Source organism: Sylvia atricapilla, chromosome 2 (genome assembly GCF_009819655.1).
Source record: "Sylvia atricapilla isolate bSylAtr1 chromosome 2, bSylAtr1.pri, whole genome shotgun sequence".
NCBI lineage: Eukaryota > Metazoa > Chordata > Aves > Passeriformes > Sylviidae > Sylvia > Sylvia atricapilla.
Genome location: NC_089141.1, coordinates 104,761,609 through 104,788,674, shown reverse-complemented (window position 1 = coordinate 104,788,674; position 27,066 = coordinate 104,761,609). Strand labels below are relative to the sequence as shown.

The 27,066-nt window shown below is 41.8% G+C and overlaps 1 protein-coding gene across 15 annotated transcripts in view; it reads left to right on the top strand.

Annotated features, from left to right (window-relative positions):
* DMD (dystrophin) overlaps positions 1-24,441 on the top strand; it is a 978,823-nt gene extending 954,382 nt beyond the window's left edge. For 10 of the 15 annotated variants that reach the window (XM_066314017.1, XM_066314023.1, XM_066314021.1 and 7 more), the window contains 4 exons: positions 3,336-3,579; positions 3,927-4,050; positions 8,039-8,131; positions 22,336-24,441. In XM_066314017.1, coding sequence (XP_066170114.1) covers positions 3,336-3,579; positions 3,927-4,050; positions 8,039-8,131; positions 22,336-22,433 — 559 coding nt within the window. In that variant the 3' untranslated portion in view covers positions 22,434-24,441. Of the gene's footprint in view, positions 1-3,335; positions 3,580-3,926; positions 4,051-8,038; positions 8,132-16,001; positions 16,034-22,335 lie in introns of all 15 variants that reach the window. The other 5 variants (XM_066314020.1, XM_066314015.1, XM_066314025.1 and 2 more) reach the window with 1 other exon arrangement.
* Positions 24,442-27,066: the final 2,625 nt, after the last annotated feature.

Here is a 27,066-nt window from a genome sequence, read left to right as displayed (position 1 = left end):
GCAAGAAAGTGATGCATTTCTAAACATGCTGTGGCTCCTTTCAGTATTTGTTTTGGCATTGAAGAAGGGAACCTAGATCTTTGGAGTGTGAAGCATCCTGAGTAAACACTGTCACTCTAGTGAGGGATGGATAGGGGTAGGTGGTTCAGTTACCATCTTCGTCTGTTTCTTCAGACCACTGATTTTCTGTAGGGAGATGAGAAATAACATGTATTCACGAATTCTCAATTGCCTTTGAGAGGACTACTCAGCAGAGTCCACTAGGATTTCTGTCACCAGGCAATTAATGCTGCCAGTGATAGATGTGATTAATAATTCCTGCACTCTTTACTACTCAGCTCTGTACAGTTGCATAAATCAAGGTTACACTGCATGCTTCCTATGTTACCTTTCTTCACAAATGCCTCAAAGAGTAGCTAGCATTGTAAATGGAATCTGTGAGGTTTTTGAATACTCTTACTGAAGAAGGGTTCCTTTTCCCAGTCATGAGTACATGCAGCAGCATTGTTTGTGACAGCCAGATGTCAGTCACCCAGCCTGAGCTGTGCTGGAGGCAGGTGAGGTTTCCAGCGACTGCCTGTGCTTGCTCAGATGCATTCATTTAGAGGGGAGCATATTTGTGCCTCCCTTTTCTCTTATGTCCCATTTTATGGTGAAAGTGTCAGAGAGTGCCTCTCCTCAGAACCCTGAGGGCTGTGGGCAGTGCCTTGGGTGCCTGGCCCACAGCAGCAGTCCTTTTCACCACACAGCTTGAAGCTGTTCCAGAGGGGGATATAGGAGCCATTTGTTCACTTTTAGGATATTCTTACAGCAGTTTTCAAATTCTTTCCTTTTTTAATTTGCAGCTTTTTTTCCATTATGTTAATACACCTCTCCATTGCTATATGTTTAGATCCCAGTTATGATATTATTGATTGTGTGCACTGCACATCACTCTTATGCCTCTGAAGCTACCATGAATCTCAGTTCTCTGGATGCAGGACTGTAGCTGGACTGAAAAGGTGGAGCTGGAAAACTCAGTAATACAGGTGCACTGTGAAAACCCACATGCATCCTTCAAAATTACATTCCTTTGTTCCAACAGTATTATAGTATTTAATTACAGAACTCCCAAATTCAGACCTACCTCTGGATTATCTTTTACATATTTTTTTTCTGTAGGCTTTCAGAAAGATTTTAAAATTATTTTTTATCAGACATGAAAGGACTTTTATCTGAATTACTCCCTGGTCTTTACTTGTATTTCAATACCACCCTTTCTGGAAGGACTCCCCTGTATTGATACAGGCGATAATTGCAGATTTCTGTGTAGCAAGGTATCTGATTATGTCGTAAGTATGACCAAGTGCATTTATTTAGTTTCCCTTAGGGTGATGTTTTATCTTTTGCTTTACAGCACTTCAAATTTCAGAGTCTGCTGTTGGTAGAGTATGGCCTGTATTGTGTATCCGGGAAATCCCTCTGGGGTAGTGGTAGCCACTATCTACGGACTTTGTGAAAAGCAGCTTGCTGATCATTCCTGTATAAACTTCAGTCAGCAATAACACTATGTGTAATGAACATGTTGTCATGTTCATTACTATTCCCTTTTGTATTTTTATTAATTATTCACCAGTTTGTTCAGCTAGAAGTATCAGAAGACATTGTCAGGTGGAAGGCATAACTTACATGACAATATCTATTCCCAGTATAGATAGCCCTTTTTTTCTAGATAATTTTCATGAACTTGAAATTCTGTCTTTCACTAAAACAAAAAAACTTCATTGGAAAAAAAAAACCCCCGACCTCTCCTGTTGTGCCTCTTCGTGTGGGTTTTAAGGAAATAAATCTTGAATTCTGATATGGCCTGAAGTTAAAAATCATTAGCCCTTATTTTATTCATTAATTTTAAATTTCTGCAGAGGAGGGATCATGTAGGTCAGACGTCCCTTAGGGATTGAGTGGTTGGGGGTGCCAGAGGTGTCCCAGGTTAGGACATGTCCATCATGCAGCTGCTGTGGAGCACAGGGACAGTTGAAGAACAGCTAGTGGCTTGTCTTTGTCCTTGGCATTGCTTTCTCAGCCGTGTGAAATGATCTGTCCTCCTTTAGTTCTCATTCTGGTCACAATAATGTTCTTTTAGAAGAGGGTTTTTTGGGCGGTTTCTGAGGTACTGTTAAGCTTCCAGACCAAACTGTCAGAGTGTGTTGTGGTTTGCAGGCAGAACTGTCAAAAGGTGTCTGTTCTCACAACCTCAAATAAGAGCAAGTTGGAAAAAGTAAAATCTGGGTCAGTGCTTGTGATGAGTAAGCAGTTACCAGAGCATCGAGCCTTTTTTTCCCCCTCTGGGAAGCTGTAAAAGAGCATCATAGCAACAAAATCCCAGTGCAGTTTGTTAGGCCTCCCTTGCCTATGAAGTATCTGCTACAAGTTACTATTTTTGCGGTTTTGGACTGTTACCTTTAACAAGGTTTCAGTTTCTTACCTTCTGTGTTTTCTCTGCTTAGTAGGTTATTTTTTTCATGTGGACCATTACAGATCATATTAATCTATGGAATGTTTTACTGAAGTAAAATTAGAGTTCTGTGGAATAAAAGAACAAGCTTAGCAGTGCCATAAAATTGGAGTAGACAGTAGCACTCTAGGCAGGACAAAGATGATGGAAATTATAGCCCCAAAAGTCAGTGCAGTTCAGTTTAACAGACTGGGTCACTAATTCTCATCTTCAGTTGATAATTTTAGCCCTAGGCTGGAAATGCATTTGCAGATCCAAAGAAAGGAGAGTGATATGACCTGACTGACAGCCAAGTTCTGTGTTTTGCTCTGACTTTTTGTATGGCTGCCTCTGAGGTTTCTCATCTGCAAAACAGATCGACCAGCCAGGTGATACCTGCTTTGGTTTAGTATTTGTGAGGTGCTGTGGTAACTCTGAGTCCTCCTTTAGCACTAATGACTCCTCAGGTGTAGCCATGTGTGGAGGGGAACTGGCAGTCCTACTTCTGCGGGGAGGATAAGGGGCAGGAAGCTGAGGAAGGGCTGAGCCCAGGACAGTCCGTTCCTGGCTTCCAGAGGGTGTCTGGAGCCTCCTGCATGAGGTGCCCTGGGAGGGAATCACCTGTGAGTTCTAATGATGCCAAGAGCCTTCAGGCAATTTGCATCACAGATCCATCTAATACCGCATGGTGCGGGTCTGCAGGGAGTGAACCACGAGTGTGTGCGTGTTCAGGAGCGGGAAGGGAACTCGGTGCAGGTGAGCCCTGAGAAGTGAGACACACCACACCACACGACAGGAGATGTCTGGTCACTGCCCCGTGCAGGGGCCATAAAGCTTCTGCCCCCTTGTCACTTGCCCCCAGGAACCTGCAGGCAGAGTACGACCGCCTGAAGCAGCAGCACGAGCACAAGGGTCTGTCCCCACTGCCGTCCCCGCCGGAGATGATGCCGGTGTCCCCGCAGAGCCCCCGCGACGCCGAGCTCATCGCAGAAGCCAAGCTGCTTCGCCAGCACAAGGGCCGCCTGGAGGCCAGGATGCAGATCCTGGAGGATCACAACAAACAGCTGGAATCGCAGCTGCACAGGCTGAGGCAGCTGCTGGAGCAGGTGAGTCCTCAGGCGTTTCTTCTTGGTCTCTGAAGAGTAATTTTCCAAACAGGGTGTGAAGCGTTATCAATAGCAAGAACATACCAAGAAATCATATCTGTAGAGGCGAGTCAGAGAAAAGTACAAAATTGTTTTACAGGCTGCAAGTGAGAATGTGGGAATCAGGTTTCAGTGTTCTTATTCAGCCTTCTTCCTTGTTTTATTCAGAATTAAGGTGCATTGGTTGCATGGATGAATTTACTTAAAAACAGACTGAAAATTATGTCTATTCTTGCAAAAAATAAAAATTACAGAGATATAAAGTAGTGAGCTGTTAATAGCAATGTCACTTTTTTCTTCAATTTCAGCCACAGGCGGATGCCAAGGTGAATGGTACAACACTGTCATCTCCTTCTACCTCTTTGCAGAGGTCAGGCAGCAGTCAGCCAATGCTTCTTCGTGTAGTTGGCAGCCAGACTTCAGAAACCATGGGTAAGATAACGAAGCTCAGGTTGTCACAAAAAATAATTACGTCCCATTTTCCAGGAAAAAAAACCCCTTAAAGACAGAAAACCCTTTTCCGTTTAGTTCAAATGAAATGAAGTAGACATTTGCAGTGATCTTCAGTGTCATCTGCTGTTTACACTTTTCATCTTCATCATGATTCAGACTTTGCTTTTGATCATGATGCACCCAGTAGCATGGATATTTTGATATTAAACACAAAGCTCAGCCAGGGCTTGACTTCTGAAAACAAATGTCACTGAAAAACTAACTATTCTATTCAAACTGACTTCCAGTTATTAAGCATGACATGACTGATTTAAATGTACATAATATTAATTATGGCTAAGAGACTAAATGTATGATTAGTCATCCCCATGTTAAATGATGTGATCTTGTTTTTAATATGTTGTGGCTCAATCGGTAGGATGGAGCTGTCACTCACAGGCAGTGCTCATCTAGTGGCTTTTCTAAGTATCACATCAAATGTGATGATGATCATAAGAGTTGTGGAGTAAGGTTAAATAATAATATTCTGTAGCTGGAGGTTGGAATTATTATTTTGGTGCTTTTAGTAACTGCCATGTGGCACTTTCCTAATTTCCTGTCTGTTACATAATTAGTAAGTATTTATTACCAAGTGGCAAGAATTTTCTGCTAGTAAAAAAGCAATCAATCTTTTCAGCATCTTTAAGCAAATGCACTTATATTACTTTAACAAGATGATGTTTCAAGTCTGATGATAATATTCAGCTTCATACAGAGAAATTTATTTTATGTATATTAGTGAGAGGCTTAAGTGAGAGCTTTTCATTGCTATTAGTGAAAGTGTCAATGGCAGTGAGAAATCTAATGGGAAGGCACATTCTGCTGTATCTAAATTGCTGTTGTAGTGGGAAATGCAGCTTTTGGGGAGACTTTTTTCTTCCGTTCCATGTGTGAGCAATACTTTCAGCCTATGACAGTATCAAACAAGATGGGTTCTGTACAATCTGCAATAAAAAATGTGAAATAAACAGTACCACTAGGAATGCTGAAGTTGAAATCCTGGGGGTGAGAGTACATTCACAGGTAACAGGAATTTATGGAAAAAGTAAAAATGGACCTTTCATTAATCATGTTACCAGTGGGGAAATATTTTTTTATGTATGCCATACACAGAGTAGATAAAATGTATTAGTAGCGGTGTAATTTGCATCAGCATTCTGGAGAAAATTCATTAATTTAATCACATAAAATACATGAATTAAAATACAATTTAAAGAAAAGATAGGAAGACAGTGTTTTCCAGACATCTTATTACAAGTGTTTTAGTTTTATATTTCATCCTTTACTGGGGCAAAATACAAAAATATACTTCTTTTCATTTGACTCAGTATAAAATTATTCCCATTTACCTCGTGAGACTGGAATTAATTGATTAACACCATAGAGTCACATAAGCTGCTAAAACTTCTTACAGCCAATATTTAGACATAACTTGATTTTATTTGATTGGTTCGATGGGGCCAATGTGTGGGAGGACAGTGAGATGTTATCAGTAGGATCGTCCTGAGCCTCAGCAGAGCCACACTGTTGGCAGCAGGGAGTGGAGCATATAAAAAGAATTACTAACCAGGCTAACAAACCACAGCTAATTCAGTTTGTCAAGTGTCCTTTCACACCAGAAAGCTTTGCTTGCAAGGCTCAGAGTTTTCTGAGGCGCAGCTTAAAATACTCTTGAATTGTGAAGGGAACCAGAGTGGTGGTGTAAATGATGCTCCCATGCAGTAACCGTGTGCCCAGGAATGAGGGAGCCATAATTTTTTGAGAAAATACTGAGGATCTCTAGGTGTCTCAGGCAATGAGGCAAGGTAGTGGTAGCTTTTATATATGTTTTTCTCTTTAAAATTAGACTTTGGTTGTTTTTTTCACTTGAAAACCCACTGCACTTACGTCATTCTGCTTTCCCAAGGAGAGATTGCTGTGAAAGGTGTTCCACCAGCAGTGTTTTGGTAACAGCAGTGACCCACTCAAGCCCTCATTTACAAATAGAATTTATTCCTTGTTAACTTGAAGTACACCTGGGCAAGTGGAAATGTTCTGCCTTTCTCCTTGTGCAGTCCCAGTGGGAAAGTCCTTATCCTTGGCCTTTCTCCCCCAGCAGGGCAGTAGCAGAGGAAGTTCTCTGAAGTGTATGAGGCAAGAGGCTGTTCTGAACTTTAATTTGTTCAGGTACCACCAGAATAAATGAAGCTCACTTAGCTCTCTAAACCTTTTGTAGAAACACAAATGGGGAAGGCTTTTTTGGGTAAAGAGAGGAGACTGAGCTCTGAAGGTGTCTTTACTTCTGTCAAGTTGCTTGGCTGATGTCTTATTTTGTCTTTTACAAGAAAATGCTCAGAAAAGAATCATCCAAATGAGAAAAGAAATTAAAATAACGCATTTTAAATAAAAAATACAACAGTTTTGAGAGTCAGCAGTTCAGCTTGGATCAGCACTTATGAGGACATTTGGAAGTTGGTACCTGTCTTCAGTTCTGGACCAAGACAGCAGAACCACTGCCCTTTTATTGTGATCTTTTAGGCCAGGAGGCTTTCTCCAGGCTGATAAAATCCTCAGCCTGGGTAGAAGCAGTGAGATCTCAGTTTCAGAGTTTTTCACCTTGACATTCAGCAAGGGCTGCAAGGACATTGCTTTTGCTAAGACACCTCTGTCAGTGCAATGCCTGATGTGAAAGTAACTCATAGTGTGAGTTGATTTGTGTGAACCCAGCACCACTGGAAAGCTGAACAAACTGCAAGCAGCCTCAGCAACTATTTTTAGACCATTAATGGAATAAAAGAAGCTGATACAAAGGCCATCATTTATATGAATTAAGTGCTTCTTGCAGACACTCTATCCCACTTTGTGTGCTGGAGTGGGAGAAATCACTCTTGGTCAGAAATAACTCTTGTTAAACTCCTGGCTTAAATATAGGCAGCCCTGAAATGCTCCTTTCATATCCCATTTTCTAGGTTTTTTCACTAGCATGGAGCACCTCAGTGTTTAAAGAATGTAAATGTTAACAGAAAATCAGACAGTTTCCTACTCAAATAGGGCAAGACATGTTAGAATAAAGGGTCATTAAGTAATTTTCAAAAGAAGTATGTAACTCAGTTATTGCAGCAGGGAAAATTGCTTTTCTGTTTTAATAGAGATAAAAGACACCTAGTAAAAAAGGAGAATCTCACTTAAAATATATCCTTTAGGTGTATTTTTTTCCATATGCTTTATTTATATTGGAGGCTAGGATCTGCATTAAAAACAGCACATACATTTTAGTTATATGAAACCATGAGCAAAAAAAAATCCAGTAAAAATAAAATGTATTGAATTTCCCATTAAGCTGCTGCCCTATAATCAGGTTATAGAAATTATTCAGTGGGAGAAATGTATTTCGCTTTATTAAACTGCTGCTAAACCCTTTTACAGTACAATTGAGTGTTCTTGGAGCGCCAATCTGATGCAATTAAACTGTCAGAAATATTAATACTGATGCAGATGAGAATCTGGGTTTCTACTGATTTGCACAGCTAGGAAAAGCAGTGCCAACATGAACCCAGCACTATTAGAAAGCTGCTCAACAGCAGCACTCACAACAGCAATTTCTTTTTCCATTAATAGAACAAGAGGAGCTGAAATGATGAGTGTCATTTATGGAACTAGATGTTCCTAGCAGACATTTTACCCTACTTCTTTTACCAGAGTCGATTATTTCTCAAATCCCTTTCTACAAATTAAAATGGTGTTAATAGTCTCCAATTCCTCATTTAATTTCCCTTAGATCCTTATAAAGAGAGAGAACAGTAACAGTCAACAAAATTCACCTCTGAAATTTTTATTGTACACTAAGCAGAAAATGTTTCTGAGCGAGCAGCCTTAGCTTTGAGGAGGACTTGGGCAATACATGCTGTTAGCACAGGCTCTCATGCAGTGGTGTGGATTTGCTTTGCAGGTGAGGATGAGCTGCTCAGCCCTCCCCAGGACACAAGCACAGGTTTGGAGGAAGTGATGGAGCAGCTCAACAACTCCTTCCCCAGCTCCAGAGGTGAGCTCTTCTGCCTGTGGCAGATGAGAGGGAAGAAGATAAAAGTGTTTTCTGTTCCTTGATGTTTTCAGGGGGTTGTGTTTTGGCATCAGGCATTTTGCTGCTCTTTGTTTTCATTTTAACAATAGCTGTAGAGAAACCTTGTCTTGTTTGAGTGGAGGAGCAGCTTGTTCCTTCTCACCTTAAGCTAACTCCACAGGTAGCCCTTGCTAGATATATGGATGAAACAATGTCGTTGTGAGACTCTTTCTTCCCCAAGCATTTTCTTTGCTTCCCTTTTGCCATGTTCCTTTTTTCACAGCTTTGCTTCTTTTTGGTTGATCCCCTTGATTTATTTTTTAATACGTGTCTTAGCACATTTTCCTTCTGTCCTTACCCTTCTCCAAGGCTGTGGTTTGAAATACTATTAGAGTTCTAAGTCAAAGTTCTCAACCATGTAGCCCTCAGGTTCTGAGGCACGGAGAAAAAACAAGTGGGATGCTTGTTTGTGCAGCCACTTGTTCATACAGCCTTTCTTTCATTGTTTCCATTTCTCTCATTCCTGTTGTTTGCTAAAAATAGGTATTTGGATTACCAAGATGTATTTGTCCAACCTTTTTTTTATTTAAGTTCTTTTCTGAGCCCAGAAGAAAATACTCTGCTGCCAAGAAAAATGGCTAAGATTCCTAGCAGGAGATGGGAAGTTTGGGATATTGGCTGTTGCTGTGAAAAGAGGCTCAGCCATGAACCTCTTGGCAGGAGAAAGCTTTGGTATTGCCAGTCTGATAAGTGGATTTCAGGGGGCATAGACGTCCTGCAGGACCCTTGCAGAAGTTTCACACATCACCCAGGGGTTCTTCTTTAGGAGATAAATGCTCTAACCATCGTAGTGAACTTCTTGTGGAGTCAAGTTTTCTCCATCCTTTGCTTTCAAAGCAAGTTCAGCTCTCAGCAGAAACCATCTGTGAGCAGTGGGATAAAAGTCAATATAAACTGTATAAGATCTCATACTATAGATCAAAAGATGAAATAATTTCTAAAGATATCATTGAATAAAGTCTAATACAATAAATTGTCAACTGCACTCAGCTCCACCTCAACATGATATGAAAAAGTCATATGTTCAGCCCTTGTTTTAATTGCTATGAGAGACAACAGATGGAAAGTTTAATATTGCTATGTAGATTAAAATGGACTTATTTTTAAAGTTGCTGTGTACACAAGATTACAACAAACAGTGTTTTCTTATTATTGGCCACCTTTAGTGTAAATATGTTGTATATATATCTTGCATAGTCACATCTGTCCAGGTGTAGATATCCCATGTGTAAAAATAATTAGCAAATGTGATATCTAATTTGTATTCATAGGTGATGACACTGGCAGTGTTTCTTTTTAAAAACAAGCTTAGTTTTCTGTGAAATAGGAGCAATTTATGAAACAGAATTTAATGAGATATTTGAAATAGAGTGGTTCATTTCCTGTGTAGAATAAATAGGTAGAGGTCAGTCTGTTAGACGTCACCTTCTGCACACTGAGGATAGAAAATGTTTTTTTAATTTTATTAGTGAAAAACACAAAGCTTCATGAAACAAACTGAGAGAACATAAAATTTAGTAGGAAAAAGAAGTGAAATGGATAAGATCAGATAATATTTTAATTTTGTAAATTAAGCTGTAGCTTCAGATTTTCATTCTCATGATGCAAAATGTGATCATTTAAGCTAAGAGAGAAAGAATGTTTTTCTTTATTTTGTCTCTTCATTCAATAATGGTGTTGAAAATGTAGTAGATGAGCACAAGCATCCACAGAAGGTATTGCAGCTCATGTAGTTCCCTGTCTGACTGGCAGTCATGGAGAACAAGAATCCTCCCTTAGCTGGATGGAGGGCTGTGAGTGAGGAGGGGGCACAGTCTTAGACGTGAGTCCCCACTCAGCCAAGGCACAGGAAGAGCTCCTGATGGAGCTCCAGGGCAGGCACAGCAGAGCCAAGCTTCCCATGGGACTTTGCTTTTAGGTCTTGGCAAAGGCACTGCCAGGCTGAGCCAGAATCTGCCTCTTCTCCTCTCTTGGGCTACACAAGAAGATTAGTTCAGCTGGGAGAGAAACTTGGTCAGTTTTTCAGGAATTGTACCAGGTTTTGGCTAAAGAGATTAGGACTTCAATTATGTTTCTCTGTTCTGCATACATCTTTTGATGTGTTTGCATGAAAGCCAGGTTAGTGTAATTCCTTTTGGCTGAGGTATAGGAATGGTCAGGCTCTCTGTAAGAAATAGTTTATCCTACAGCCAGTGCAAATGGATTTCCATTTATTGGTTGATAGGGGCTGCTGAGAGCTCATGTAAACTTGTATTACTGAAGTTTTCTTCTACTCCCAATTTAATATTTCAGTTGTATTCAACTGATACCTGCATACACAATGTTTCCATCCACCATCTGACGTGCTGCAGCCTCATGCAGACTTTCAGTGTGACCTGAAAGATGCTGTGGTCAGTCAGATTCCACAGGCATCAGGGATTTCTGATTTCAAATTTTCAGGACATCAGGAAGAAGAAAAGGAAGCAGAGTAGATTGGGCTCATCAGATTACTGAATCAGGAACCTTTTTGCTGTTGAGAGGTGTAATATGTGTCTCAGATTTCTAATTTTTAACTGAAGATCAAAGTACAGTTGCAGAAGAGTGAAAGCAGTTTGGCAGAGCAGCCTAAGAAGAGAGCATAATGTTAAGGACTCAGGCATGGTGCAAGTGAAATTTTGTTTCTTTCCAGTACAAGTTGGATTGAATCTCAGGTTACAGGTAGGTAATCTCAAGTAGGTGTTTGGGAAACAGAAGAATAAGCCCAAACAAGCAATAACACATACTTATAAACAATACTTTTTGTTACATTGATTTGTATTAAGAAGTAAAAAATTGTCAGATACCAGAATTGCAGTTGTCCCAGTTTGCCATTCAGAAATAGGTTGTGATACAGGAGCTGAGGGAGCTGGGGTTGTTTTACCCTGGAGAAAAGGAGGCTCAGGGGAGACCTTATCACTGTACAAGTACCTGAAAGGAGGTTGAAGCAAGGTGAGGATTGGTCTGTTCTCTCAAGTGTCAAGCAGTAGAACAAGGTGAAATGGCTTTAAGTTGTGCCAAGGAGGTTTAAATTGGTTATTCGGGAAAAATCCTTCAAGAAAAGGGCTATCAAGCACTGGAACAGGCTGCCCAGGGAAGTGTTGAATCAACAACCACAGATGGATTTAAAAGACATGTAGATGTAGTACCTGGGGACTTGGTTTGGTGGGGGCTTGGCAGTGCTGGGTTAACAGTTTGACTCAATGGTCTTAAAAGTCCTTTCCAACCTTAATGATTTTATGAAATAATGTGTTCTTTGTGGCCTGTAAAAATAAGCATGTTAATTTTCAGGCTAAGTATCAGCACATCACAGCATAGGGAGTGGCAGGCCTTTTGAATGAGGGGCATCATTCTGGGTGTCCTATTGCTATTAGAATAACAACAGCCTGGAGGAGTTCAGAACAATATGGCAAAAGCAAACTGGATTATGAAGGCTTTGGTTGTGAGAAAAGTCCAGAGCTGAACAAGCAGTGAAGAGAGAAGACTGAATTTCTGTGCCTGGGTGCACAGATCTGTAGTTGAGCATCACAGGCATATTTAGCCTAAATATTGTCAAAAGCACTTGAAGAGTAAGACTTGCTCAGATTGGGAAATAGTTTACTAAAGCAAGTAGTGGCTGTTATTTTGGAGTCCTGAAACAAAGCAATAAAAAGCAATAGTAATTGTCACTCACATGAAGATAAGATTCTTTAAGATTATATTTTTCAAGCTTTTGCTGCACAAAGTTGTTTTTAAAAGGGCACCAAGACTTCATAGCATCATTTGGAATGTATTTTAGGGAAGCAAGTGCAAAACAGATTGCTGTGATAGACCTGTACAAGCAGACCTCAGATGCAACAACTTATGTACCTTATACCTTTTACAGGGTTCTTAATTTGTTTCTTCAGTTTAACCTTTTGGCAGTTCTTGGCATTTCCAAAGGAGAACAGGACTTTCCTGCTCCTTGCACAGCTGGCTGTTGGTGCCAAAAGCTGTTTCATTTCTGGAGAGAGAAATTCTGCTGAATACCTGATGATTGCTGTCCTTAAGGAATTTTTCTTTCCTTTTAATCTAAAAGGTTTCCCATCCACTCCTCTTTTACTTTGCTGCTCCCAGCAAATTCACAACTGCTGCAGCTGCTTCAAACAGCTGCTGTGCTAACTCAAAACAGATGTCAAAGCCAGAGGTCTGACATTTAGTGGAAATCTACCATTAAATGCCACCTCAGTGGTTTATTTGACCCTGCTCAATAATGGGCCACAGAGGAAAACATTTTCACGCCGTATTTGTGCCCAAACTACTAAATCTTCAGGGAATTGGTTCACAGTTAGAAAGTAAGATTGGCAGGCCAGTATTTTCAAAGCCAAACTCAGCTCTCCTGCAGCACTGAGGACAAACAAGTTGCACCACTTCAGGTGGCCCTCCTGGTGGACCAGGCTGAGTTTTGCACTTATGGTTTCATGGCAAATGCTTTCTGTGAATGAAGCTCAGAGAGGTGTTTAGGGGCAGAAGTTCTGGAACTAACTGAAGCTGGTGAGAGATTTGGAGTGCTGGGCTCCTGGTGGGGGATAATAACGAAGCTGGAGCCAAAACTGGTTAGAAATGAGACCATGATGGCTTAAAAGAGCTAAGAGGCAGTGACATGATGAGACTGGTCCTCATGGTTTTGCGTGGTATTGTTTAACAGTTGTGGTGTGGTGCAGTGAAATTATAAGACCCCACAGCAATAAATGAATGGCAATAAGAATAACACCCTATTTTAGGAGGTTTATTTTTATCTCAGTCACATTAAAACACACCAGTCACATTTTTTCCTCTCACTTTTGCATCAACCAGGTTCTGTCATGAATGGCACTCTAAGTGGAACTAGCAACTTTCAGCACTGCAAATAAGACACTTTCTCTTATTCTGACAGCAAAATGTCTCATGATGCAGACTTTTCTTTTTGCACTTTACTGAGTCAATGAAAGAGTATCCTGAAGTTACTGTACTGTGGAGTATTCTGGAAATACTCTTCCCTTTGAGATACCCTGGCCTCTCCTGGATTCTGTCACCTTCTCTGTGCTGTGGTCCTGCATCCCACCACAGGGAGCCCAGGTGACTGAGATCCCTTATTGCTCCCCTTTTGGACAAGAGACCTGATCTGGCTGAACTTCTCTGCAAATGGGACAGTGATAGGGTGGACTAGGTCTTCCCTGTTTTGTAATGCCCAGTTCTGGTGTAAACTACGAATATGGTTATCAATTTAATAGAACTTCAGCAGATTTTTTTTTCTGTTGTTTTGAGAAAAAAGGCTCTTTGCAGACCCAGATGTGCCTTTTGTGCAGCCTGTCCCTTTTCCTGAGCTCAGTGAGAGGGGGGCAGTGCAGTGGTTGCCTTATGCTCTCTGTTTTGACCTGTATCTGCAGAGACTGCTGCATGAAGTTTTTGGTGGTGCCTCTGCTTTCAGGTTTGATGTAGTCACTTGCTGTGTACCTTTGCCTGTGATGCAATGCCATGTAGCTCTCCAAAAAAAAAAAAAAAAAAGGAAACCTCTTTTGTTTTGTAAGGGCAGGAAGTGTTGATTTGAGCAGAAATAATAGATAATTAGGCACCCACGGATTGCGTATCAGTATTTTGATGCCTTACAGAACACAAATTTTCAGAACTGCAGCAGTATAGACAATCTTCTTCCTCTGCAATTTATGCCAAACCATGCTCCTTGCCTTAAAACTTAGAAACAGGCATTCATTCATATGCAAAGAAGAAAATAACGTAAAATCCATTAAACCCTTTTTAATCTTCTTCCAAAAGAAATTAGCTGTTGCTGTAGTAGCATGGATCTTTGCTGCATATAACAAATTCTAGGGCTGATTACTCACCACAGACTGTCCTCACCAGCTGCTTTGTGTGGTGCTGAGCTATCCCAGTTACCTTTAAATGCATTCATTTTCAAGCAGAATCCAGTCTGTCTCATGTAGATTTAAATTAAACACTGTGTAGCTGCAGTAGTAGGTGTTTGTGCAGACAGGAAGGCGTTTCTTAAGACCTCCAGTATTTTACTTGTAGGCAGTTCCTTCATGACCCAAGCTTAACTGTGGACCCAAGCTAATCTCCTGCTGGGTCCCATTCCTGCCCCAGGACTCTTTCAAACCAAGCTGTACTGTGCTGCAGTTTCTGGGGTCCTTAAGCTGACCTAAACCCTGAGGCTCTTCCTCAGAAAAGAACCAAAGTATGCAATAGATTTTGTATCTTCCTTTCCAAGGATTTTCTGTTACGTGATTGATATTGGTGAGATATTCTCATCTCCCCTTTTGGAAGGCATTTTTTAGGGAATTTCTGGAGTTGAGATTCCGCTTAGGAGCAGAGTAAAAACCCATCTGCAGAGCATGTTTTTATTGAACCTGTTGCTATCATTTTTAATAGGAAATGTGCTGCTGGAGAGAGGGAGAGGGGCAGGAAGGGACTAAGATTTTCTCTGTCCAGTGAATGGTAACCTCTGCTGTCCAGGCCTTCAGAGGCTGCCCCAGCCCTTTCCATTGCCTAGAGTTTGTGGGAGCTGTGGCTCAGATCTGTGCTGGTCAGTGATGCCATTCCTTCCTGTGCTCCCTCCTCCTCTCCTGTACTGCCTCTGCTCAGCCTTGCTCTGCTGTTGGCCCTTGTTCTGCAACTTGTAAAATACTCATAAAGCTGTTTATTGCCTCTCTTCCCTTCTCCTGCAGGCTTTTGTAGAGCAAACCTCGACAGCAATTAGGTTACTGTTGTGCTGACTGGTGTGTTCTCCCATATGTGTCTGCCTCTCTCCCCAGTGCCCCACACATCATTTACAGCAGCTCTGGGGCAAAGATCATCCTACAGCATCTGCTGCAGTGACTGTCACTAGGACTGCAAGCCTGGCCACAGCAGAGCTGCCAGTAGTGTGACAGTGACAGTGGGACACTGCTCCTGGAGACAGAGACTGTTACTGGCTGTGTGGTGGAAAGGTGGACAAAGGGGTGTTTCTGCTGTTGATTAACACCTGGCCTTCCTTTTCTAAAAACAAATAGGCTATGAGAAGTATTTGAGAAGAATCAGCATGATCAAATACAGCATCTATGAAGGCTTGTTAGGAGCATCTTTGCAGCTAAACCCATTATTGACTCCATTTTGGCAGTGCTTCAATGTTATGAGATACTTTCTCTTTTTTCCCTTTTTTACTTGAACTTTTTTGTCTGTTTCTCCCTCCACTTCCTGAGTTTTTCCATGCTTGGAGGTCAGAATGTTGCAAACATATTTTGCAATACATTTATCCTGAATGTGAGCATGTTGTATTCCAGTGTTCTTGTGTAGGTGTGAAATATGTGTGTACACACGGGCATGTGTATCAATGCCTAACTCAGTGTATGTGGGCCACAATGCAATGTAAAGTGTCTGGGTAAATTAATTTGATATTGGGGGAAAATTATTTTACCACTTAGACTGATTGGTAGAAGTACTCAAATTTGCTAATTAGGATGCTCAGGAAGTGAGTTCAGATCTTGTCTGCAGTCCTTATTCTCAACTGACAGGTGTGTAAGTTGCTGTTAGTAGTTTTCTCAACTGTTTTTGAGAGGTTAAACCAAGCCACAAGTTATAGAAATGTTGTTGAATAAATCAGCTCAGAGTCATCAGTGGATTTCAGTGCACTTTGGATCTTTGTTTAAGCAGAAATGCATTTTTTAATGTTAAATTTCTGAATGGAAATTGAAGTGTCTTTTACAGTGTAAAATATATATTCATGTGTGGTTTTGTTTTCCTTTTTTTCTGATACTTATTTCACTTCCTCCCTTTGTTCCTAAAGGAAGAAATGCCCCTGGAAAGCCAGTGAGAGAGGTTAGTGAGACACAGGCTCACTGCCATGGCTTCTGTTTGTCACAGCTTGCTTTCTGTGCCCAGCATGTGTGTGACACAGCACGGGGCTGCTTGGGTTTGGTGAAGGGTGGGGGTGGTTTTATTTTGCTTTGGGTTTTGTTTGGTTTTGCTGAGTGCATTCCCCACATGTGTACCTCTCAACTTTCAGTGGTGTACCTCTCAACTTTCAGTGGAGACAATGTCAGCTCAGGGAGATCTGCATTTCCTTACACACTCCAACAGGTGGAAAATCAGGAATGGGGAAGAGAAAATAATACATTGAAATTAACCCTCTGAATGATAAATATTGTCAGTAAATATGCTGCAGTCATTGACTTGTGTTGCTCTTGTGTGTAAGCACAACAGGGAGACTGGGGTCTCTTGCTGTTCTGCTTACAAACTCACAGCTATATTTACATAAATGTGCCAGTATATATACCATATATATACCAACCATCATCTCCAGTGATTAAATAGGAGGATTTTTTATATTTCTTTAGAAATATGAGAGTTGAGAGGTATAAGAGATTCAGGTGTTTTGATTTCCTGATGTACATTTGCAGAATGAGGAATGCTACTAACATTCACCAGCTCCACAGTGTTGTGTTCAGCAATGCAAATGGGCCGTGGTTTTCACTGTGCACCTCAGACATGGTTGGTTTGATGCAAAATAGGTTTTGGAATTTGTGTGTCGCTGTTCATTAATGGAGGGAAGAGTTTTGCTCTGTGTTGTCACAGCTCCTTTGAAGGCATTTCCAGAGAGCCTTGATTTTTCCTCTGTGAAGCTGCTCTTCACTCGCCAACCAGATACAGCGTTTGAAAGATGAATTTCTAGTGAAAATTATTATTAAAGATAAAATATTCAGAGGCTGCCTGAGTGCAGTTGCAGTAGCTGTGAAATGACCTTTTCTGCACAGAAGACATTCGGTGTGGGTGAGGCAGGAATTGAAGGGCAACCTGGTTTGCAAATTGAAGGGTAAACTGGTTTGCTGGTGCAGAGGGAGGGGCTCATGGAAACACTGGGTTTTCCTTAGCAGAGCTGCTGTGAGCCCCCAGTCACTGACAGGTTACCCTGGGGAAAGGCAGGATTTTGTCCTGATGTGCTGCCTTGAAACACAGAGGTTCTCTGCTTTGGCTGTAGGTGCTGGGGCAGGCTCAGCTACTTGAAGGTGAAAGATCTTTGATGCGGATAAAGTCTGTCCTTGAATGGCAGGTCCTCTCATAGGGATCGAAAAAGGCTGCTTGAGATGGCATCAGCAGACTGTACCAATGCAGATATTTTACAGAAAATACTTCACATTCAGCCCTGTCTGTTCTCGCCTCATATACTCCGAGAACTGTTCTCCCGTTTAGCAGAACAGGTCATTGATTTCCACTATCCTCATTCAAATTTATGCATATTACTCAAAAAAAGCTTCTTCTGCAGAGGACATACTTGATACAAGTAATTAACAAAAAAAAATTAAAATTGGCATATTCTACCTCATCTGATTCCAGCAGTTTATCCTTAAAAAATTGACTTCAGTGAACTACTCTCCTCTCTCTGGCTGAGGTTGTGCTCTCTAGTGGCTCCAGAGGGACCTTGGTAACTTGGAGAGCTGAATATAAAATTAAATTGTCCACCTGCTTATGAAGGATATAGCTAAGGTAAAGAACAGCTTCTACTTTAGGTGTGAGTCTGTATGTGCAAAGGCAGATCCTTTGTGATTTAAAACCCACCTGGCCAGATTTTGATTCCATTGCTCACATTTGGTATTGTCTTTGTGTGTAATCCCATGGATTTTGTGGCATTACTCAATATGAATAAGGGTATCAAAACCCAAGTCACCAACAGGAAGGATTTTTCTTTTGTCAGGAAAGAGTTAGCAGTCTCTTCTGCTAGAAAAGGCATTGTGTTGGGATTTCTCAATTTACTTTCTATGCACTCTGTCAAGTCTGAATGTTCCACATTTATTTCTCTGACAAGCTATAGTATAAGATTGGTATTCTGTTACTGTGCCCACACCCATGGGCCTTGATTCTGTTAGAGTCTCTAAAGCAAATTCAGCAGATGTGAAACACATCACTCTCTGTGTGACCAGAAGTGAGGTAGTTAGTGTCTGCAGAAATAGGTGTCTTCTGCTTTCCAAGCAAATGGCAGCTCTGGATTTTATAAGTTAATACTGTCCATGTCCATTTTGAGCTTTATTACTGCATTTCAAAGTGTCTACTAGGTTTTTATCTTACACAGCAGCGTTTTTCAACCTTTCAATGCCTCAAGCATGGATAAGACTTTCTCAGCTTTAATGTTAAAAAAAAGAAGAATGGAATTAGTGGCTTCTTTGATAGCATTACTTTAGACATATGAATAATAATGGAAAGTTCTGATTTTTATTTTTCCAAGTGCTTTTAGAACAGTACTCCTCTCATTTGCTTCTTAATTAAAAAATGTCAATGTCCTACATTTCAGTACTAGAGAGGGCAAGTGAGCAGCATTCAGTGGCAGCAGCAGAGCCCTGTGGAAGCAGTGAACTTGAGCACTAATTCAGGTTCAGACATGATAGAGGGAGGTGCACTCATAGCACATACAGTACCAGGAAATCATCATGTCTTTTGTTCTCAGCTCTTTGCAGTGTCAATTGACCTGGCTGATACTCCCATGTCCAAAAGAGGCAAAAATCCTGCTGGCAGTGCAGTGACACCCAGCTGAGGGTCTGCCAGCTGTGTGGCTGGAGCACAGCCACCACCTGCTCCTGCCATCCCAGGACTGTCCCAGAGCCCGTGGTCCCCCTGCTGCTGCATTTACAGTCCAGCTGTCAGCACAGACTGCAGGCAGCAGGGCTTTGTGGTCTGAGCTCTAACCTCAGATGGCTCCAGAGAAGACACGAGTGTTCAGTCCTTATGCAGAGGAAATGAAGACCTGTGCTGGAGAGGGAGTGTGGATGTTGTGGGGGAGAGGGTGCTGTAGCTCCCTAATCACTGCAGCACACATCTGTGCAGCTCTTGAGGAGGGAGATCAGATTCAAAGCATGGTTATTTCAAAAATATATCAATTAACAGAGAAAGAAAAAAAATACTGTTGGACATTTCCGTAATTTTTAGGAATTAAAAAGTGCCTAGGGATTCATGGATCCATAAGGACTTCTAATTGCCTGGACAATGTAACAGTTCATATCTGCTGTGGCACACGTCTGAAAGGGGGTTTGTGTGTTCTGGTTGAAGTTATTCTTTCTAGACCTTGCCCTTTTTTGACAGAACAAAATAGTATTAATTTCTGAGGATGCAGTTTAGCAGTCTGGGTTGTTCTAAGCCTACAGAAAGGTGATCAGTCTTCCTGGGAATGAAATCCTGAAGAGCCCTGGAGTTTTCTAGGAACAACAGATCACAACAAATCTGAATGTGAGGCCATGAGCCCACAGGCAACTTCTTACAGCTGTCTACCCAGTCACAGCATTGCTCTGGTTATACCAGAGGGGTATATTCCCATGAAGTCATGGAGTTTCAGTTGAGTTTCAGTTTCAGGTGAGTAGAGCAGCTCAGTGGTTTCATTCGCACAAGCATCTCCCATATAATTCTTGATTTTGTATGGCTTCGTCAGATCTTCACTTGTGATGGTGTAAGTTGCTGGATTGATCTCAGTCTGCATGATGGCAGTGACAGAGATTATCCCTTACAGCTAAAATAAATGTGGTAGGATACATTTACTTTAAAATAAGCTGTGTTTTGACCAAAACTTGGCAGGAATCTTTCATACGCAGTTACTTGTCACGCTGATGAGGAAATTACAAGGTATTACTTCAGATGAATAGGATGGCTATATGTATGGATGAAATTGCTGATTGATGCATCTGTTTCTTTGCACATTAGTGCAGTTAGCAGACTGTCACCAGATACCAGAACCAAGTATTTTTTTTGTACTGCTGTCTGGCAAACTGTGTCACAACACAGCTCACTGTCCAATGGGCAGCTTCTTGAATAGTTCTTGTTTAGATCCAGCCTAGTTTTGTATCATCAATGCTAATTTAAAAAAAAAAAAAAACAAACAAAAAACACTCTAACAACTTTTAAAAAAATAGTATTTGAATGCAGAGGGTTCTAGTTCCCCAAAAGAAAAAAGCTCCTGAGATTGTTCAGCCTGGAGAAGAGGAGGCTTGGGGGAGACCTTCCAGTACCCTTAAGGAGGCTTTAAAAGGGAGGGAGAGACTTTTATGTGGGCAGATGGTGACAGGACAAGGGGCAGTGGTTTTAAACTGAAAAAGAGCAGGTTTAGACCAGATACTTGAAAGGAATTCTTAACTGAGAGTGGTGAGACACTGGCACAAGTTGCCCAGAGTTGTGGATGCCCCAGCCCTGGAAGTGTTTGAGGTCAGGTTGGATGGGGTCCTGAGCAGTCAGGTGGAGTGAGTGGCATCCCTGCCCATGGCAGGGAATTAGAACTAGATGTTATTCCTAAGATCCCTTCAAACCCACGCAATTCTGTGGTTCTCTGAATAGTTCTAAGGTATTTTTGTTCTATTCCATAAAAGCTGCTGACCTAAGATCACTCCAGGCTCTTAGTTACTGTAGGAATGTCAGCAGTGCATGATTGCCACAATATACAAGCATTGGGAAGAGGATGATGAGTCTGATTCTCCCCACAAGGGAGATTCATTCCTGTTGCAGTTGTGTGAGGAGGGGAAGAGACCGTGTAGGTGTGCAATGGTCACTGAGGCCCCAGCATGTTACAGGTAGGGACTGTATGAATAGTGCATCCTGGATGTCCTGGTCCTGTCCTTCCCTCATTTGGGTGCTTCTTCCTCAAGAGCCATGCTGAGGACTCAGCATCCAGATTAATGCAAAGCATTTCTGAGAACTAGAGTTGTGGGCAGATGGCATTGCACTTCCTGTGTTTTTCCAGACAAATATTCTATCACAAGTGCTCCCAGAGAGTAAATCAAACACCCTCAGGCCAGGGTGACATACAGTTTTATTGAGTAATACTTCACTTCTTATAAATGTTCAGTTGGCACTCTGCACCGTGGAGACTTCTTGAGTTGGAGGTCGTGTGCACTTCTTTGGATCTAAATAAATCTTCCTTCAGCGATTATGTTCTAACTCCTCTTTTAACTCATTTATATGTTTGGCCTCAACATCAGCCTGTGGCGATGAGTTCAGTAATACAGTTATGTGCTGTGTGGAGTATAATTTCCTTCTGCTTGCTTTAAGACCTTCTGTCTGCTTGTTCCTCCTTGCCCTTGCAAGAAATCTTGAACACTCAGTCCTTGGTTTGGATGCGCATCTTGTAGGGTGCCTAGATTTTGGTCATGTTCCCTCTTCAGTCCTATTTTTTCATGAGAGAGATGCTATATAAGGTTCAGCTGTTTAAACCATGATGTCTCTGTCATTTGAGGTGCCAGAGGATCTGAGACAATTACAGAGGTCTGAAAATCTCACACAGGACTTGTAAGAGAAACTTTCCTAAACAGCAGTGGCATCCCAGACAAGGCATACCAGGACAAAAATGGCAAATTTTGGCAATTCAGTCTCCCCATCCTTGAGTTTATTTGGTCTCTAATTGTGATGAAGCCATTTCTTACCCCCCATTACCATTTGCTGTACTGGTGACATGAGTGTGGGAAGTTTCATCTCCAGAATTCTACTGTGTATTTATTCATCACTTCTGTGTAGGAGGTTGTGGTTGTACCATCTTAGGACTTCAGAGTGGTTATGGGTGAGGGGAAATGCACAAGTGAACTCTGCATAGTAGTTAGCTGATAATTGTGGCATCTTTCTTTGTGCTGGACTGCTGTCCAAAAAGGAAAGAATATTTTAAAAAATGAATGAACTGAGCTGCTTAGTTTGGTCATCCTTTAATCTATCTTTGCAGGTATCCTGCTGAGACCTCTTGGCTTTAATGATTTAATTAATTACTGGTGATCTGTTTGTTTCTCTTTTTCTCCTTGATAAGACATTGGATGCTCAAACACTTGCAGCATCAGTCAGAAACTCTTCTGCGATGTCAGTGGACTTAATTGTTGCTTTTGGTGAATGTTGATAATGATGACGCTTCATCACCGTGGGGGGTGATGGCTGGTTTGCAGGGTGGTTTGCCTCAGCCATTCGAGCCAATATTGCTGTTAGAGTGTTGTACAAACCTGGCAGCTTTTGCAAATGACAACCTGTTGGACTCATCCAGGAGACGTTTGGAAGTCTCCCCTGGGAATGGCAGCGAGCAGCACATGGAGGATGACGGATCTGTGAAGTTTTCCCATCCACAGGCTGCCACGTCCTCCTCATTAATTTCCTCTTTGACTTCTCTTTTTCAGGCCACAATGTAGGGAGCCTTTTCCACATGGCAGATGACTTGGGAAGAGCGATGGAAACCTTAGTGACCGTGATGACCGACGACAAGGTGTTAGAATAGCAAGATGTGTTTTACAACTTCAGGCGTTCCGCATGGTTTTTATAATATTCATACTACAAAGAGGATTAGACTGTAAGAGTTTACAAGAAAACAAATCTATATTTTTGTGAAGGGTAGTGGTACTATACTGTAGATTTCAGTAGTTTCCTAAGTCTGTTACTGTTTTGTTAACAATGGCAGGTTTTACACGTCTATGCAATTGTACAAAAATTATAAGAGAACTACATGTAAAATCTTGATAGCTAAATAACTTGCCATTTCTTTATATGGAACGCATTTCGGGTTGTTTAAAAAAAATTTATAACAGTTATAATGAAAGATTGTAAACTAAAGTGTGCTTTATAAAAATAATTGTTTATAGAAACCCCCTTAAAAAAAAACACAAAAAAAATATACTGAGGCAGTGCATTTGTTTAGTTTCATTTCAGCTCTGTAACAGCATCAGAGAGATTCATGTCCTGTGTTCTTTTCCTTGCCTATCCAAAAAAAAAAAAAAAAAAAAAAAGTATTTCCTGCAGTGACATCAGAATGGCCACCTTACTTTTCTCATTGGTTTTCTCTGACTAGGGCTGGCTTAGAAAATATAACCAAAAAACCTAAACTTCCAATGAGGGTAGTTACATTTTATCTTTCCAATAAAATTAAGAATTACATGACTTACTGTCCTGGTTTCGGACAGCAACTGGCAATTACACGGCTAGTTTGCAATAATTAAATGGAAGAGCACATTACATGACAGAGCCTGCAAAAAAATGAATTAAAAAAAGAAAAAAAACTCAGAAGAAAGAAGGAAAGGAAAGAAGTTAACGACCATCCTGTGTGCCAGTGTTTCCTCTGCTGACTAAATTCCTGGATACTTTTAGTAAAGGAACATAGACTTTGCCTTACTGGTTTGAACCCTGGGGGTCGATGGCTCAGCAGGGCTGGGGACAGCTCTCCCCCACTGTCACCTTTGCTGCAGAGGAGAGGAGAGGAGGGAGACACTCCCCCAGCCCCCTGTGGGGTGGGCTCCTGACCCCAAGCACAAGTGGGGTGCCCACAGAGGTGTCCAGCCCCCAGGGCTGGGAATGAGCACAGAGCTCCTCCAGCTTTCCACTGTCACTGTCTCATCCTGCTGCAGCAGCCGGTCCCAAGGAGCTGAGGTGCTGCAAACCACCTTTGGGAAAGGCTGTGGAAGAGTTACTGCTGTTCTAGCCTGGAATGGTGATCAGGTGAAGGTAGTCACACTGCTCCATGAATATTTATCACCAAAACAAAGGCCTTGGTCCTTTCTCCTTCCCCGTTTTTCTGTACGAGTAACCCCTGCACAATTAACAATAACGTGAGAAAGAGAGGAGCTGATATAGAAACAGATTAGCCAGCTTGACTGCAGCTCTGTGAGAGAGAGGTTTGGGTATGAGGTGCTGTCAGCAAAAGCTTTACCACTTCATTTTCTTAACCAGCTTTTAATTTTACCGTAAAATACATAGAAACACAACCATCTAACTTTATATTGCAAGAGTAAAAAAAAATGTTACCTCTTCTTGTATGAAGTGTAATTAAACTTGGGGAAGATTTTATTTTGAATGCTAGTTAACATTGAACATGGCTAGTCATGCTATTTCTACCTCACTTTGGTTTTGTGGTGTTCCTGGCAATTACGTATGACAATGTTACATCATCACCACGTGTCCATTGTGTGACCAGGTCTCATTGTTTAAGTAATAACAACAACGTTAATCATTTACAAAAAAAAAGTACAATCCCCCCCAAACCTCTGCTTTCCTAATAAAGAGCTTTTTAACACTTGAGTACAGTAGGAACCCTCACTGTTTCTCATGGCCTTTTTTATCAGAATATTTAAATTGCGATTTGAGAAAGAGATGGGTTTCTTCTTTTTTCCCCCCTTATACATTAAATCTTCAGAAAAATTATGGAGGAAAAAGAGTTTGCACGATTGTTTTCATCAGGGTTTTGTTTTGTTTGTTTTACTTTCTAGATCTTAGTTTTGGAGTGAGTCTGTCAAAAAGTATTTAAAAAGTTGAAAGCTTTATTGCTGCTTTTTAAGCATAATTTGGGAATTATTTCATATTCCTTATAATGACAAAGTATTAAACTGTAAAACATAATCAGTGTAGTTGAATACATAAATACCATATGGCATGTTATTTCATCGTTACTCAGTACTGGTTTATTACTTGGGTATCATAATATATTGTGTTTTAACACCAACACTGTAACATTTACTAATTATTTTTATAAACTTCTGTTTTACTGCATTTTTTCACAACATACCAAATTTCACCAAATATATGCCTTACTATTGTATTATATACTGCTTTACTGTGTATATCAATAAAGCACGCAATTATGTTATATAAAAGGTGCAGGAGTTTTTGTGGAGGTCCAGCACTCACCCAGCACATCTTCCCAGCAATCCTTGCCGAACTGGACTGGCCAAACCTGCTGGCATCACCTCAGTGCTCAGCTCTCCCTGCTCTGGGGTTTTCTCCCATGCTGAAGTTCTGAACCTCCTGTGCTCCCCAAGCTTTGGGGGTTTGCCAGCCCCACGCTTCCTGCCTCATCCCTGACAGGACGTTCAGGCCAGATTGATTCAGTCCAACACTTGGTGGTCTCCTTGCCACCAGGCATAATGGTAGGAAAACCCTCTCTGGGGCTTTGGGAAGTGTGTGTTCCCATCAAAGGGGCTGATCACACATCTCCCTGATCTAGGAAATGTGTAGGCTTTGATACCCAGACTCCACTCAGCTGTGTCACGATGCTGCCTTTGAGCTACCTTTTGGTGGTAGAAATAATGTGTTGGAAAATAAAAAAAAATTCAAAGGCAAAAACATCATATGTTTGCCACAAATTCAATAGTACAGTGAAGGAGAAGGTGGGAATTTCTTCGTTTCATTCACTTGAGGAAATAAATATACATCCCACATCCACTCTCACAGATTTGAGTTACTCTGGATTCACTCCTACATAAGTCAATCAGCGTGTACTGAAGTCTTCCCTGAAAACTCTACAGTCCACAAAGCACAGCAGCCCCCCGTGGTGACTGTTGAGTTCAATTAAGCAAGAGGGAGGATAGCTCCACTCCTTTCCCCACACCTGTGACCCTATGATTTACAGCTCCTAACATCCCATCAATAAAACCTGGTGTTCCTGAGTGGCTCTTAGGAATACATACATTCAGCAAAATACCCACATTTTAAGGACTGGTCAGTGTGTTTCCTTTGCTCTCTGGGCAGAGGGGAAGATTAGTTCTCTTTGATTTTTGTCTGCGTTGTTAATGTGCTGCCATTTACTCCTCGGCTTCAGTCTTTGCTCTACCTTTTCAATAGATAGATGGATATGATATGATAGATGGATAGATGGATGGATTAGATAGATAGATGATAGATAGATAGATAGATAGATAGATAGATAGATAGATAGATAGATAGATAGATAGATAGAAATCCTGTGGCCCTGCTGGCCAGGACAGCAATACTGGGGGGGTTGGAGGTTCCCTTCTCAACGAGGCCACATGTCTCCTCTGCTCCCCACATATCAAACATCTCAGGGCAGCCCATGCTGCGCGGCCCCTGATTGCCAATGCTCAGCCAAGGAGTGCTGCCCAGCCCAGCCCAGCCCTGGGCTTGGTGCTGCCCTTTGGGAGCCCAGCACACCCTGCCAGCTCCTGGGGCTGTGTGGACAGTCTGCTCTGCTGCACTGATAGGGCAGGAGAAACCAGGGAGGCGGACAAGCTGAGTGGAAGAAACACCCCTGTCTTTTCAGCTAGGATGGGGAAAAGGAGGGAAAACAACAGTGTGCAGGGTGCATGAAAGACCTGGAGTTGCCAGTGTGTGCGGTTCACTCCGTGGTGGTGCCTGCAGCAGAGCATCCCCAGACTTGCTGGGCTGGGTACACACACCAGGCACATTGCTTGCAGTGCTGCATGAAGCACAAATGCTTCCAAACCCAAAACCCACATGCAACCAGCAATAGCTGCCTGCACTCCTTGCCCAGGGGTACCTTCCAAGCTCCTGTGATGCTCCAAACAGTCACTTCTGCACCTGGGTGCCCTGCAGTGAAGGACAGCTGCCAGCTTTGTGCGGGGTGGGGCTGAAGTTCTGACACCTTGCATGGACAGGATCCTCCCCTGCAAAGGTGCAGGAGCAGCAGGACTCCCCCAGGGCCCAGCCCCAGCCCAGTGGGCACTTCCCTGCCTGTGACCCATCTTGGTGCCTCTGGGCACTGTGTGCAGTCAGGCTGAAAAAACAATAAATCTTCCTCTTCTTGACTCAAACTCACCAGGAATTTGTTTCGGCTCTGAGCAAGCGTATCAACTTGCTAGAAAGTGCCATAAATCTGTGCAAGAAAAATGGCCCTGCTGAGACCAACCAAGGTGTAACATTTCCATACATGAGCCCCATAAGCTGATAATGCTGCTCACCAGCTGAGGAATATGACTGCAGCAAATAAGTAGTAGCTCATAGTGCCAAAAACTTGGTATAAAATCGCCTGTGGTTAAGGGAGGGATGAGAGTTAAGGAAATCTTGGAGCTATAGAGGTGAACTGTGGGACTCCACAAATCCAATGTGTTCTTTCATCCTATTGCCTAAACCCCTACTGCTTGCCAACCCAAGGCTCATGTTAGTCAGCT